We start from the raw sequence: 15,800 nt of genomic DNA on the forward strand, positions 1-15,800 counted from the left end.
TTTCCCAAATTTTTCCCTAAAATGTCCCACAAATTCCTCAAAAATTCCCCCAAAAATTCCCAAAAAATTAAAAGTAATCCCAAAAAAATTTCCCAATTTTCCCCCACCAAAAATCTCAATTTTTCCAATTTTTTTCCCATTTTTTTCCCATTTTTTCCCAAATTTTTCCCAAAAAAGTCCCAAAAAATCTCTCAAAATTTCCCAAAAATTCCCATAGAAATCTCAAAAAAATTCCCAGAAAATCAAATTTTTCCCCAAAAAATCCCATTTTTTCCTAAAAAAATCCCAATTTTTTCCCATTTTTCCCCATTTTTTCCCCATTTTATTCCAAATTTTCCCCTAAATTTCCCCCTCAAAATTCCCAAAAATTTTGGGGAATGTTGGGAATTTCTTCCCATTCCCATTTGGGACAATCCGGCACTTACTGCAGTCTGCACCCCCATGAGCGACTGGTGAGAATTCCCAAAAAATTCCCAAAATTCCCCAAAAAAAAATTCCCAAAAATATTCCCAAAAGATCCCAAAAAAAATCCCATTTTTTCCCAAAAAAACCCCATTTTTTCTGCTTTTTTTCCTCAAAAAATCTGATTTTTTTTTGCGTTTTTTGCGCTTTTTTTTGCAATTTTTTTCCCAAAAATTCCCACTAAAAATTCCAAAATATTCCCAAAAATTCCACAAAAAATTCCCAAAAAAATCAAAATTTTCCCCTAAAAAATCAGATTTTTCCCCCAAAAAATCCAATTTTTTATGCATTTTTCCCACATTTTTTTCTTATTTTATTCCCATTTTTTACCCAATTTTATTCCAAGTTTTCCCAAAAAACCCCAAAAAATCCCAAAAAAATCTCCAAAGAATTCCCCAAAAATCAAATTTTTTCCCAAATATTCCCATTTTTTTCCCCAAAAAAATCCCGTTTTTTCCGCTTTTTCCCCAAATAAAGTCCGATTTTTTTTGCAGTTTTTGTGCATTTTTTTTCAATTTTTTCCCAAAAATTCCCACGGGAAATTCCCAAAAAATTCACAAAAAAATTCCCGAAAAAATCCCAAAAATGCCCAAAAAATCCGATTTTTTCCTCAAAAAAATTCCAAATTTTCCCAATTTTCCCCCATTTTCCCCCATTTTATTCCAAATTTTTCCGAACAATTCCCACCTCAAAATTCCCAAAAAATCCCCAAAAATCCCCAAAAATTCCCCAAAATAGTTTCCCAAAAATCCTTAAAAATTCCAATTTTTATCCCAAAAAAATCCCATTTTTTCCTAAAAAAAAAATCCCAAATATTTCCAATTTTTCCCCATTTTTCCCCATTTTATTCTGATTTTTTTCCAAAAATTCCCCCAAAAAAATCCCCCCAAAATTCCCTAAAATTCCCCAAAAAAATATTCCTGAAAATATTCCTCAAAAATTCCCATTTTTTTCGGGAAAAAATCCCATTTTTTACGCTTTTTTCCCTAAAAGAATCTGATTTTTTTTGCATTTTTTCCCCATTTTTTCCCCATTTTATTCCAAATTTTTCCCAAAAAACCCCAAAAATTTGGCAAAAATTCCTGAAAAATTCCCCCCAAAAATTCCCCAAAACTGAAAAAAAATCCCCAAAAATCCCTATTTTTTCCTCAAAAAAAATTCCAATTTTTCCCATTTTTTCCCATTTTTTCCCATTTTTTCCCATTTTTTCCCATTTTTTCCTCATTTTATTCCAAATTTTTCCCAAAAATTCCCACCACAAATTCCCAAAAAGTTCCCAAAAATTCCCCATAAACTCTCCAAAAAATTCCCAGAAAATCAAATTTTTTCCCAAAAATTCCCATTTTTTTCCCCCAAAAAATTCCATTTTTTCTGCTTTTTTCCCTTAAAAATCTGATTTTTTTAAATTTTTTCCCCATTTTATTCTGATTTTTTCTCAAAAAATTCCCACCAGAAATTCCCAAAATATTCCCAAAAATTCCCAAAAAAAATCCAAAAAAATTCCAATTTTTTTCACATTTTTTTCACAATTTTTTCCCCATTTTCCCCCATTTTTTCCGAATTTTTTACCCATTTTTTTCCCAAATTTCTCCCAAAAACGTCCCAAAAATTCCCCCCAAAAATTCCATTTTTTCCCGAGCGGCGTTTTCGGGAATGTTGGGAAATTCTTCCCATTCCCATTTGGGACAATCCGGCACTTACTGCAGTCTCCACCCCCATGAGCGACTGGTGAGAATTCCCAAAAAATTCCCAAAATTCCAAAAAAAAAAAATTCCTGGAAAATTCCCATTTTTTTCGGGAAAAAATCCCGTTTTTTTGGCTTTTTTCCCTAAAAAAATCTGATTTTTTTCACGTTTTTTGCGCATTTTTTCCCCATTTTATTCCGATTTTTTTCACAAAAATTCCCATGGGAATATCCCAAAAAAGTCCCAAATGTTGCCCAAAAAATTCCCAAAGAAATTAAATTTTTTCCCAAAAAAATCCGATTTTTTTCCTATAAAAAATCCCAAATTTTTCCCTTTTTTCCCAATTTTTTCCCCATTTTTTCCCCAATTTATTCCAAATTTTTCCCAAAAAACCCAAAAATTTCCCAAAAATTTCCCAAAAATTTCTCAGAAATTCCCTCCAAAATTCCCAAAAAAATCAAATTTTTCCCCCCAAAAAATCCCATTTTTTTGTACAAAAAAATTCCAATTTTTCCCATTTTTTGGACCATTTTTCCCCCAAAAATTCCCATTTTTCTCCATTTTATTCGAAATTTTTCCCAAAAATTCCCCAAAAAATTCCCCAAAATTCCCCAAAAAAATATTCCCGAAAAATATTTCCCAAAAATTTCCATTTTTTTCTGCAAAAAATCCCATTTTTTCCGCTTTTTTCCCACAAAAAATCTGATTTTTTTTGCATTTTTTGTGAATTTTTTTCCCATTTTATTCTGATTTTTTTCCCAAAAATTCCCACCACAGATTCCCAAAAAATTCCCAAAAAATTCCCCAAAATTCCCAAAAATGTTCCCAAAAAATTCCCAAAAATTCCCATTTTCCCCAAAAAAATCCAATTTTTTTTGCATTTTTTCCACCATTTTCCCCTATTTTTCCACATTTTATTCCCATTTTTTACCCAATTTTATTCCAAATTTTTCCCAAAAAACCCCAAAAATTTCCAAAAAATTCCTCAAAAAAATTCCCAAAAATTCCAATTTTTTTCGCATTTTTTTCGCAATTTTTTCCCCATTTTATTCCCATTTTTTCCCCCATTTTATTCCCATTTTCCCCCATTTTTTCCAAATTTTTTGCCCATTTTTTTCCCAAATTTCTCCCAAAAACGTCCCAAAAATTCCCCCCAAAAATTCCATTTTTTCCCGAGTGGCATTTTGGGGAATGTTGGGAAATTCTTCCCCAAAATTCCCAATAATTCCCAAAAAATCCCATTTTTTCCTAAAAAAATCCCAATTTTTTCTGATTTTTTCCTATTTTTCCCCCATTTTATTCCAAATTTTTCCCAAAAATTCAAAAAAAATCCCAAAAAATTTCCAAAAATTCCCCAAAAATTCCCCCTAAAATTCCCAAAAATATCAAAATATTCTCCCAAAAAACCCCATTTTTTTCCACAAAAAATTCCAAATTTTTCCCATTTTTTCCCAAATTTTTTCCAATTTTTTTCCCCATTTTTTCCCAATTTTCCTCCCATTTTTTTCCCCATTTTCCCCATTTTATTCCAATTTTATCCCAAAAATTCCCCCCCAAAATTCCCCAAAAAAGTTCCCCAAAATTCCCCAAAAAATCAAAATTTTCCCCAAAAAAACCCCATTTTTTCCACAAAAAATTCCAATTTTTTCTGATTTTATCCGCATTTTTTCCCCATTTTATTCTAAATTTTTTCCCCATTTTATTCCGAATTATTTCCCAAAAATTCCCAAAAAATTCCAAAAAAATCCCCCAAAAATATTCATCAAAAATTCCCATTTTTTTTCCAAAAAATTCCCATTTTTTCTGCTTTTTTCCGCAAAAAAATCCAATTTTTTCCCCAATTTTTTTCTGATATTTTCCCAAAAATTCTCTCCAAAAATTCCAAAATATTCCCAAAAGTTCCCAAAGAAATTCCCAAAAAAGTCAAATTTTTCCCCAAAAAAATCCCATTTTTTCCTATAAAAAATTCCAATTTTTTCCCCCATTTTCGCTTATTTTTTCCCCATTTTCGCCCATTTTATTCCAAATTTGTCCCAAAAATTCCCCCAAAAAATCCCCCAAAATTTTCAAAACATTCCCCAAAAAATCTCCAAAATATTCCCAAAAAATATTCCCCAAAAATTCCCTTTTTTTCCCGGAAAAAATCTCATTTTTTCCGCTTTTTCTCCCCAAAAAATCCGATTTTTTTCCTATTTTATTCCAATTTTTTTTCCCAAAAATTCCCACGGGAATTTCCCAAAATGTTCCCAAAATTTCCCAAACAAATCTCATTTTTCCCCAAAAAAAACCAACTTTTTTTTCATTTTCCCCAATTTTCCCCCAATTTTTTCCCCCTAAAATTCACATTTTTTGCCCATTTTTTGCCCATTTTTTCCCCAATGTTTCCCCAAATTTTTTCCCAATTTTTCCCCAAATTTTCCCCATTTTTCTTTCAAAAATTCGAATTTTTTGCCCGTTTTTGTCCATTTTTTGCCCAATTTTCCCCCAATTTTCCCCATTTTTTGTCATTTTTTTCTCCAATATTTTCCCAATTTTTCCCCAATTTTCCCCAAATTTACCCCAAATTTTCCCCACAAAATTCCAAATTTTTCCCCCAAAAATTCACTTTTTTTGCCCATTTTTTCCCAATTATTTCCCAATTTTTCCTCATTTTTCTTTCAAAAATTTGAATTTTTTCTCCATTTTTCTCCCAATTTTCACCAAATTTTCCCCATTTTTTTCTCAAAATTTCCCCAATTTTTTCTCAATTTTTTCCCAATTTTCCCCAATTTTCCCCCACAAAATTCCAATTTTTTTCCCCAAAAATTCACATTTTTTGCCCATTTTTTGCCCAATTTTTGCCCAATTTCCCCTCAATTTTTCCCAATTTTCCCCCAATTTTTTCCCAATTTTCCCCCAATTTCTTCCCAATTTTTTCCAAATTTTCCCCATTTTTTGCCCATTTTTTTCCCAATTTTCCCCCTAAATTTTCCCCACAAAATTCCAATTTTTTTCCCCAAAAATTCACATTTTTTCCCAATTTTTTCTCCAATTTTTTCCCAATTTCCCCCAATTTCTTCCCAATTTTCCACAAATTTTCCACAAATTTTCCCAAAATTTTCCTCATTTTTTCCCCATTTTTCTTACAAAAAATCGGATTTTTTGCCCATTTTTCCCCCAATTTTCGGTGAATTTCCCCCAAATTTTTCACCAAAAAATCCAAATTTTTTTCCCAAAAATTCACATTTTTTGCCTATTTTTTCCCGATTTGTTTCCCAATTTCCCCCAAATTTTCCCCAAATTTTCCCCAATTTTTTCCCAATTTTCCCCATTTTTCCTTCAGAAATTCAAATTTTTTCCAACATTTTTTCCCAATTTCCCCCAATTTTCCCCCAAATTTTTCCCAATTTTTGCCCAATTTTTCCTCAAATTTTCCCCACAAAATTCCAATTTTTCTCCAATTTTTCCCAAATTTTCACCAAATTTTCCTCAAATTTTTTCCCAATTTTTCCCCAATTTTTCCCCACAAAATTCCAATTTTTCTCCAATTTTTCCCAAATTTTCCCCAATTTTTCCCCAATTTTTTCCCAATTTCCCTCCACTTTTCCCCCAATTTTCACCAAATTTTCCCCCAATTTTTTTCCTATTTTCCCCAAATTTTCTCCAAATCTTCTCCAAATTTTCCCCAATTTTTTCCCAATTTTTTCTCAATTTTCCCCCAATTTTCCTCTTTTTTTGTCATTTTTTAACCAATTTTTCCCAAATTTTCCCCCAATTTTTTCCGTATTTTTTAACCAATTTTCCCATTTTTTCCCCCATTTTTTGTCATTTTTTTCTCCAATTTTTTCCCAATTTTCCCCCAATTTTCCCCCAATTTCCCCCTAAATTTTCCACAAAAAAATCCAATTTTTTCCCCAAAAATTCACATTTTTTCCCACAATTTTCCCCATTTTTTCCCCAATTTTCCCCACAAAATTCCAATTTTTTCCCCAAAAATTCACTTTTTTTGCCCATTTTCCCCCCAATTTCCCCCCAATTTCTCCCAATTTTTCCCCTCAAAATTCCGATTTTTCCCCAAAAATTTTAATTTTTCCCAATCTTTTCCCAAATATTCCCTAAATTTTCCCCAATTTTTTCCCACAAAATTCCAATTTTTTTCCCAAAAATTCACATTTTTGCCAATTTTTGCCCAATTTTCCCCCCAATTTTTCTCCAAATTTTCCGCAAAAAATTCTAATTTTTCCCCCAAAAATCCACTTTTTTTGCCCAATTTTTGCCCAATTTTTCCTCAAATTTTCCCCACAAAATTCCAATTTTTCTCCAATTTTTCCCAAATTTTCACCAAATTTTCCTCAAATTTTTTCCCAATTTTTCCCCAATTTTTCCCCACAAAATTCCAATTTTTCTCCAATTTTTCCCAAATTTTCCCCAATTTTTCCCCAATTTTTTCCCAATTTCCCTCCACTTTTCCCCCAATTTTCACCAAATTTTCCCCCAATTTTTTTCCTATTTTCCCCAAATTTTCTCCAAATCTTCTCCGAATTTTCCCCAATTTTTTCCCAATTTTTTCTCAATTTTCCCCCAATTTTCCTCTTTTTTTGTCATTTTTTTCTCCAATTTTTCCCAAATTTTCCCCCAATTTTTTCCGTATTTTTTAACCAATTTTCCCATTTTTTCCCCCATTTTTTGTCATTTTTTTCTCCAATTTTTTCCCAATTTTCCCCCAATTTTCCCCCAATTTCCCCCTAAATTTTCCACAAAAAAATCCAATTTTTTCCCCAAAAATTCACATTTTTTTCCACAATTTTCCCCATTTTTTTCCCCAATTTTCCCCACAAAATTCCAATTTTTTCCCCAAAAATTCACTTTTTTTGCCCATTTTCCCCCCAATTTCCCCCCAATTTCTCCCAATTTTTCCCCTCAAAATTCCGATTTTTCCCCAAAAATTTTAATTTTTCCCAATCTTTTCCCAAATATTCCCTAAATTTTCCCCAATTTTTTCCCACAAAATTCCAATTTTTTTCCCAAAAATTCACATTTTTGCCAATTTTTGCCCAATTTTCCCCCCAATTTTTCTCCAAATTTTCCGCAAAAAATTCTAATTTTTCCCCCAAAAATCCACTTTTTTTGCCCATTTTTTGCCCAATTTCCCCCAATTTTACCCCAAATTTTCTCCAATTTTCCCCACTTTTTTCCCTGTTTTTTTCCTAATTTTCCCATTTTTTCCCCATTTTTTCGTCTTTTTTTTCCCAATTTTCCCCCAATTTTCCCCATTTTTTGTTATTTTTGTCTACATTTTTTTCCGAATTTTTCCCTAATTTCACCCAATTTTTTCCCAATTTTCCTATTTTTTCCCCATTTTTTTCTTCAATTTTTTCCGAATTTTCCCCCAAAAATTCCCATTTTTTTCCTCAAAAAATTCACATTTTTTGATCATTTTTTGCCCGTTTTTCGCCCATTTTTCATCCGATTTTCACCAAATTTTCACCGATTTTTCCCTAATTTATTTTCCAATCCCTTTTTACCCAAAATTCTAATTTTTCACCCCATTTTTTCAGCCGTACCCGTCGCACTCGTCGTCGGAGCTGAGCTCAGCGCTGCCGCCGATGTCGTCCTTCCCTTCCCTTCCCTTCCCCAAAATTCCCAATTTTCCCCCCAAAAATCCCCATTTTTTTTACCCAAATTCCCCCAATTTTTCCCCATTTTTTCCCCAATTTTCCCCCATTTCTTCCCCATTTTTCTTACAAAAAATCGATTTTTTTTCCCATTTTTTCCCAATTTTCTCCAAATTTACCCCAAATTTTCTGCAAAAAAATCCAAATTTTTTCCCCAAAAAATTCACTTTTTTTTCCCCAATTTTTTCCCAATTTTCTCCAAATTTACCCCAAATTTTTCACAAAAATTTCCAATTTTTTCCCCCAAAAATTAACATTTTTTCCCAATTTTTTTCTCAATTTTCCCCCAATTTTCCCCTTTTTTTGTCATTTTTTTCTCCAATTTTTTCCTAATTCTCCCCAAATTTTCCCCAATTTTTTTTCCCAATTTTCCCATTTTTTCCCCCATTTTTTGTCATTTTGTCCCCAATTTTTCCCCAATTTTTCCCCAATTTTTTCCCAATTTTCCCCAAATTTTTTTGAATTTTTTAAACAATATTCCCATTTTTCCCTCATTTTTTGTCATTTTTTTTCTCCAATTTTTTCCCAATTTTCCCCAAATTTTCCCAAATTTCCCTCCAACTTTCCCCAATTTTTCCCCCCAAAATTTGAATTTTCTCCCCAATTTTCCCCCAAAAATTCTGAATTTTTCCTTCAAAAATTCCCATTTTTCGCCCGTTTTTTGCCCGTTTTTTGTCCGTTTTTCGCCCGATTTTCACCAAATTTTCCCTAATTTTTTTCCAAATAATTTTTTCCCAAAATCCTCATTTTTTTCCCAATTTTTTTTCAGCCGTACCCGTCGCACTCGTCGTCGGAGCTGAGCTCGGCGCTGCCGCCGATGTCGTCCTTCCCTTCCCCAAAATTCCCAATTTTCCCCCAAAAAAATCCCCATTTTTTTACCCAAATTCCCCCAAATTTTCCCCAATTTTTTTTCCCAATTTCCTCCAATTTTTCCCCATTTTTTCCCCATTTTTCTTACAAAAATTCGGATTTTTTTCCAATTTTTTCCATTTTTTTCCAAATTTTCCCCAAATTTTCCCCAATTTTTTCCCAAATTTTTCCCAATTTTCCCCATTTTTTGTCTTTTTTTTCCCCCATTTTTTCCCCAATTTTGCTCAAATTTTCCCCCAATTATTTCCCATTTTTTTCCCCAATTTTTCCCCAATTTTTCCCCAATTTTTCCCTGTTTTTCTTTCAAAAAATTGAATTTTTCTGCTCTTTTTTTGCTTGTTTTCCCCCCAATTTTTCCCAAATTTACCCCAAATTTTTTGTAAAAAAATCCAAATTTTTTCCCAATTTTTGCCCAATTTTTTGCCCAATTTTTGCCCAATTTCCCCCAAATTTTCCCCAATTTTTTCCCAATTTTCCCCCAGTTTTCCCCATTTTTCCTTCAGAAATTCAAATTTTTTCCAACATTTTTTCCCAATTTCCCCCAATTTTTCCCCAATTTTTTTCCCAATTTTTTCCCATTTTTGCCCAATTTTCCTCAATTTTTCCCCCAATTTTCCCCCAAAAATTCTGAATTTTTCCTTCAAAAATTCCCATTTTTCGCCCGTTTTTCGGCCGTTTTTCGCCTGATTTTCACCAAATTTTCACCAAATTTTCCCCCAAATTCCCTTGTATCATTTTTTACCAAAATCCTCTTTTTTTTCCCCATTTTTTCAGCCGTACCCGTCGCACTCGTCGTCGGAGCTGAGCTCGGCGCTGCCGCCGATGTCGTCCTTCCATCGCTCCAACGCCTTCGGCTCCTCCTGTACCCCCCCGGCCAATGGAGCTGAGCCCCTCTTGGGTGAGTTATGGAAAATTCCCGAAATATTCCCGAAAATATTCCCGGATTTTCATGGGGAAATGGAAAAAAAAATTTCAGGGAAAAAAAAAAGCAAAAAATTTGGTGAAAATTGGACGAAAAATTTGGGTTTTATGAGGGAAAATGGAGGAAAAAATCCAAAAAAATTTCAAAAAATAATCTGGATTTTAGAGGGGAAAATGGTGAAAAAAATTAGGAAAATTTCAAAGAAAAGTCAAAAAAATTTATGGAAAAATTGGAAAAAATCGTGGAAAAAAAATTCCCAAAATTTCAGGGAAAAATGGCCAAAAAAATCTGGAGAAAATTAAAAAAAAATTTGATTTAAGGGGAAAAAATGAGGCAAATTTCAAAAAAAAAGTCCCAAAAATTTATGGAAAAATTGCAAAAAAAATTCGTGGAAAAATTCCCTAAATTTTCCCAGAAAACTCCCAAAAAAATCAACAAAATTCCTCAAGAAAATCCCAAAAAATTCTTGAAATAAAATAAAATAAAAAAAAATCCTTAAAAATCACTGGAAAATACCTGGAAAAATTCCCCCAAATTTGTGGAAAAATCCCAGAAAATTCCTGAAAATTTCCTGGAAAATTCCCAGAAAATTCCCAAAAAATTCCCCCAAAAAATCCCAAGAAATTCCTGAAAAAATAATCCCAAAAATAATCCTGGAAAATTCCTGAAAAAATTCCCCAGAAATTGTGGAAAAATTCCAGAAAAAAATCCAGGTAAAATCCCAGAAAATTCCTGGAAATTTCCTGGAAAATTCCCAGAAAATTCCCAAAAAAATTCCAGGAAAAAATCCCAGAAAATTCCTGAAAATTTTTTTGAAAATTCCCAGAAAATTCCAAAAAAGTTCCTCAAAATTCCCCCCAAAAATTCCTTAAAAATTCCTTAAAAATCTCAGAAACTTCCTGAAAATTTTCCTGGAAAATTCCCAGAAAATTACAAAAAAATTCCACAAAATTTCCAGAAAAATCCCAAAAAAATCCTGGACAAATCCTGAAAAAATTCCTGAAAAATCTCCTGAAAAATCCCAGAAAATCCCAAAAAAAATCCTGAAAGAAATTCCTCAAAAAATCCTGGAAAATACCTGAAAAAATTCCCCAAAATTCGTGGGAAAATTACAGAAAAAATCCAGGAAAAAATCCCAGAAAATTCCTGAAAATTTCCTGGAAAATGCCCAGAAAATTCCCAAAAAATTCCACAAAATTCCCCAAAAAATCCAAAACAATTCCTGAAAAAAATCCCCAAAAAATCCTGAAAATTTACTGGAAAATTCCCACAAAATTCCCCCAAAATTCCACAAAATTTCCCAAAAAATCCCCAAAAAAAATCTTGGAAAAATTCCTAAAAAAATTCCTGAAAAATTCCTGGAAAATTCACAGAAAATTCAAAAAAAATTCCCCCAAATTCTCCAAAAAATTCCTGAAAAAAATACCAGAAAATTCCTGAAAATTTCCAGGAAAATTCCCAGAAAATTCCGGAAAAATTCCACAAAATTCCCCCAAAAATTTCCTGAAAAATTCATGAAAAAAAATCCAAAAAAAATCTTAAAAAATAACTGGCAAATTCCCAGAAAATTCAAAAAAAATTGCACAACATTTCCGAAAAAATCCCAAAATATTCCTGAAAAAATCCTGAAAAAAATTCCTCAAACATTCCTGAAACTTTCCTGGAAAATTCCCAGAAAATTCCAAAAAAAGTCCTGAAAAATTCCACAAAATTCCCCAAAAAATTCCAAAACAATTACTGAAAAAAAAATCCCAAAAAATTCCTGAAAATTTCCTGGAAAATTTTCGAAAAGTCCCAAAAAATTCCACAAAATTTCCCCCAAAAATGCCAAAAAACCCCGAAAAAAATCCCAACAAATCCTGGAAAATTCCTGAAATAATTCCAAGAAAATCCAAAAAAATCAAAAAAAATCACTGGAAAATTCCAGAAAAAATTCCCAAAAATTGGTGGAAAATTCCTGAAAAAAATCCAAAAATTTGTGGAAAAATCCCAGAAAATTATTGAAAATTTCCTGGAGAAATTCCCAGAAAATTTCCCAAAAAATTCCTGAAGAATTCCTGAAAAAAATTACAAAAATTCCCAAAAACTTCCCAGAAAATTCCCCAAAAATTCCACAAAATTCCCAAAAAAATCCAAACAAATTCCCGGAAAAAAAATCCCCAAAAATTCCTCAAAAATCCCAGAAAATACCCAAAAAATTCCAAAAAAAATTCCCAAAAATTCCTGAAAAAAATCCCAAAAAAATCCCCCAAAAAAACCCCAAAATTCCTGAAAAAACCACCAAAAACTCCAGCAAAAATCCAAAATCCTGAATATTTTCCCTGAAATTCCCAAATTTTTCCAAAAATTCCCAAACTTCTTTTTACAATTCCGGAATTTTCACCCAAAATTTGAAATTTTTTTCTCCCAAAATTCGAATTTTTCCTCCAAAAAATTCAATTTTTCCTCTAAAATCTCAGAATCTTTACCCAAAATTCCCAAATTTTCACCGCAAATTCCCAAATTTTTTTTAGGATTCCCAAATTTTGGCCAAAATTGGGGAATTTTGGGTTAAAATTTGAATTTTTTCTCTTTTTCAGCCCCTCGAGGAGCCGCCGGCAGTTCCCAAACCGGAGACGCGCTCGGAAAAGCTTTGGCCTCTGTAAGAATATTCCCGATTTTTTTTATCCCAAAATATTCCCAAAAAATTCTATATAAATTCCCAAAAAATTTAAAAAAAAATTTACTCAGAAATCCCTGAAAATTCCCTAAAAAATCCCCCAAATTTTCACCCAAAAAACCAAAAAAATTCCCCAAAAATTCCCAAAAAACCCCAAAAAAATTCCCAAAAAATTATGAAAAATCCCCCAAAAAATTCTGAAAAATCTTTCAAAACTTTCCCAAAAAAACCCCAAAAATTCCCCAAAAATTCGAAAAATCCCCAAAATAGTCCAAAAAAATCCCCCCAAAAAACCCCCAAAAATTCCCAAATATTTCAAAAAATTCCCCAAAAAGTCCCAAAAAAATTCCCCAAAATCCCCCAAAACATTCAAAAAAAACCCTCAAAAAAATCCTAAAAAATTCCAAAAAATCCCCAAAAAAATCTTTAAAAATTCCTTAAAAATTCCCCAAAAATAAAAAAATTCCATTAAAATTCCCAAAAAATTCAATTAAAATCCATTTAAAATTCCTCAAAAATTCAAAAATATTCCATAAAAATTTCCAAGAAATTCCATTAAAATTCCTCAAAAATTCAAAAATATTCCATAAAAATTTCCAAGAAATTCCATTAAAATTCCAAAAAAAATCCCAAAATAATCTTTAAAAAACCCATAAAAATTTCCATAAAAATCCCAAAAATTTAACAAAAATCACCAAAAAAATTCCCCAAAAAGCCCCAAAAATTCCCCAAAATTCCCCCCAAAAATTTCCCAAAAATTCCCCAAAAATTCCATTAAAATTCCCCGAAAAAATTAAAAAAATTCCATAAAAATCCCCCAAAAATTCTATTAAAATTCTCAAAAAAATCCCCCCAAAAATCCAGGAAAAATTCCATAAAAATTACCCAAAAATTAAAAAAAAAATTCCTCAAAAATCCCATAACAATTCCCTAAAAAAATCCCCTAAAAATTCCGTTAAAATTCTCCAAAATTCAATAAAAATTTGATTAAAATTTGATTTTAAAATCCCCTGAAATTCCAAAAAAATTCTTAAAAGATTCCAGGAAAATTTCCAAAAAAAATCCCAAAAAATCCATTAAAATTTCCCCAAAATCCCCCAAAAGAGTCCCAAAAAAAACCCCAAAAACCCCCCAAAATTCCCAAAATATTCAAAAAAATTCCCAAAAAATACCAAAAAACCCCCAAAATTCCCTAAAAAATCCCCCCCAAAACCAACAAATTCCCAAAAAATTCTGAACAATTCCAAAAAAATTCCAAAAATCCCCAAAAAACTTTAAAAAATAATTCCCAAAAAATTCCCAAAAACCCCCCAAAAATTCAATAAAATTTCCCCAAAAAATCTAAAAAAATTCCATAAAAATCCCCCCAAAATTCCATTAAAATTCCCCAAAAAGTCCCTAAAAAATGCGGGAAAAATTCCTAAAAAATTCTGTAAAAATTCTATAAAAATTCCCCAAAAATTAAAAAGAAATTCCTCAAAAATCCCATAAAAATTCCCTTTAAAATCCCCCAAAAATTCCGTTTAAATTCACCAAAATTTAGTAAAAATTCGATAAAAATTCGATTTATAAATTTCCAAAAAGATCCCAAAAAATTTCATTAAAATTCCCAAAAATCCTCCAAAAAATTCCCAAAAAATCCCTTAACAACGCCCAAAAATTCCCAAAATATTACAAAAAATTCCCCAAAAAATGTTTTAAAAATTCCCAAAAATCCCCCCAAAAATTCCCAAAGAATTCCAAAAAATTTCCCCAAAAATGCCCCAAAAATCCTCAAAAAGCCCCAAAAGATTTCCCAAAAATCCCCCAAAAATTCCATTAAAATTGCCCCCTAAAATAAAAAAAAAAATTACATAAAAATCCCCCAAAAATCCTATTAAAATTCCAAAAAAGTCCCCCAAAAATTCCATTAAAATTCACCAAAATTCAGTAAAAATTTCGATAAAAATTCGATTTATAAATGCCCCAAAATTCCAAAAAAATTCCTAAAAAATTCCAGAGAAATTCCCCAAAAAATACTCAAAAAATTCCATAAATATTCAAAAAAAACCCCCAAAAAAATCCAGAAAAAATTCCCCAAAAATTCCCAAAGAAATTCCATTAAAATCTCCCCAAAATTCCATAAAAGTTTCTGTAAAAATCCCAAAAATTTCCATTCAAATTCCCCAAAAATTCAATAAAAATCCCCCCAAAAATTCCCAAAAAATTCAAAAAAATTTCCCCAAAAATGCCCAAAAAATCCTCAAAAAGCCCCAAAAGATTTCCCAAAAATCCCCCAAGAATTCCATTAAAATTCCCCAAAAAATCCAAAAAAATTACATAAAAATCCCCCCAAAATTCTATTAAAATTCCAAAAAAGTCCCCCAAAAATTCCATTAAAATTCACCAAAATTCAGTAAAAATTTGATAAAAATTCGATTTATAAATCCCCCAAATACCAAAAATATTCCTAAAAAATTCCACAAACATACCCAAAAAATGCTCAAAAAATTCCATAAAAATCCCAAAAAAACCCCAAAAAAATCCAGAAAAAATTCCCCAAAAATTCCCAAAGAAATTCCATAAAAATCTCCCAAAAATTCCATTAGTTTCTGTAAAAATCCCCAAAATTTCCATTCAAATTCCCCAAAAACTCAATAAAAATCCCCCCAAAAATTCCAGAAAAATTCCCAAAAAAAACCCCAAAAAATTCCAGTAAAAATTCCCCAAAATCCCCCGAAATTCCCCCCCAGAATTTCCCAAAAATCCCCCAAAAATTCCATTAAAATTCCCCAAAAAATAAAAAAAAATTCCGTAAAAATCCCCCCAAAATTCTATTAAAATTCCCAAAAAAATCCCCCAAAAAATCCAGGAAAAAGCCAAAAAAAAAAAAAAATTTCCCAAAAATCCCCCAAGAATTCCACTAAAATTCTCAAAAAAAAAAAAATCCATAAAAATCCCCCAAAAATTCTATTAAAATTCCCAAAAAATCCCCAAAAATCCCGAAAAAATCCAAAAAAATTCCATAAAAAAATCCATTAAAATGCCCCAAAAAATTGAACAAAAACCCTCAAAAATCCCTGAAAAATTCCCCAAAAAATCCTCGAAAAATTCCACTAAAATTCCAAAAAAAATTAAAAAAAATTCCATTAAAATACCCGTAAAATTCTATTAAATTTCCCCAAAATTCCCTAAAAAATTCTGGAACAATTCCTAAAAAATTCCGTCAAAATTCCATAAAAATTCCCCAAAAAATGAAAAAAAAATTTACTCAGAAATCCCATAAAAATTCCCTGAAAAATCCCCCCAAAATTCCGTTAAAATTCACCTAAATTTGATAAAAATTCAATTTATAAATGCCCCAAAATTCCAAAAAATTCCTAAAAAATTCCAGGAAAATTCCTCAAAAAAATCTCAAATAATTCCATAAAAATTCCCAAAAAATAAAAAAAAATCCCGAAAATTCCCAAAAAATTCCATAAAAATTTCCCTAAAAATCCCCAAAATCTCCATTCAAATTCCCGAAAAATTCAATAAAAATCCCCCAAAAAATGCCCAAAAAACCCCAA

General features: G+C 31.1%; 1 protein-coding gene across 8 annotated transcripts in view; it reads left to right on the forward strand.

Moving 5' to 3' along the window:
- The window catches only part of LOC115491045 (transcription factor 4), a 160,744-nt gene that overhangs the window by 94,066 nt on the left and 50,878 nt on the right, over positions 1–15,800 (forward strand). For all 8 annotated transcript variants that reach the window (XM_072922124.1, XM_072922122.1, XM_072922123.1 and 5 more), the window contains 2 exons: positions 9,446–9,569; positions 12,173–12,234. In XM_072922124.1, the coding sequence (XP_072778225.1) occupies positions 9,446–9,569; positions 12,173–12,234 (186 nt within the window). The remainder of the gene's footprint in view (positions 1–9,445; positions 9,570–12,172; positions 12,235–15,800) is intronic.

The sequence above is a fragment of the Taeniopygia guttata genome, chromosome Z, assembly GCF_048771995.1.
Source record: "Taeniopygia guttata chromosome Z, bTaeGut7.mat, whole genome shotgun sequence".
NCBI lineage: Eukaryota > Metazoa > Chordata > Aves > Passeriformes > Estrildidae > Taeniopygia > Taeniopygia guttata.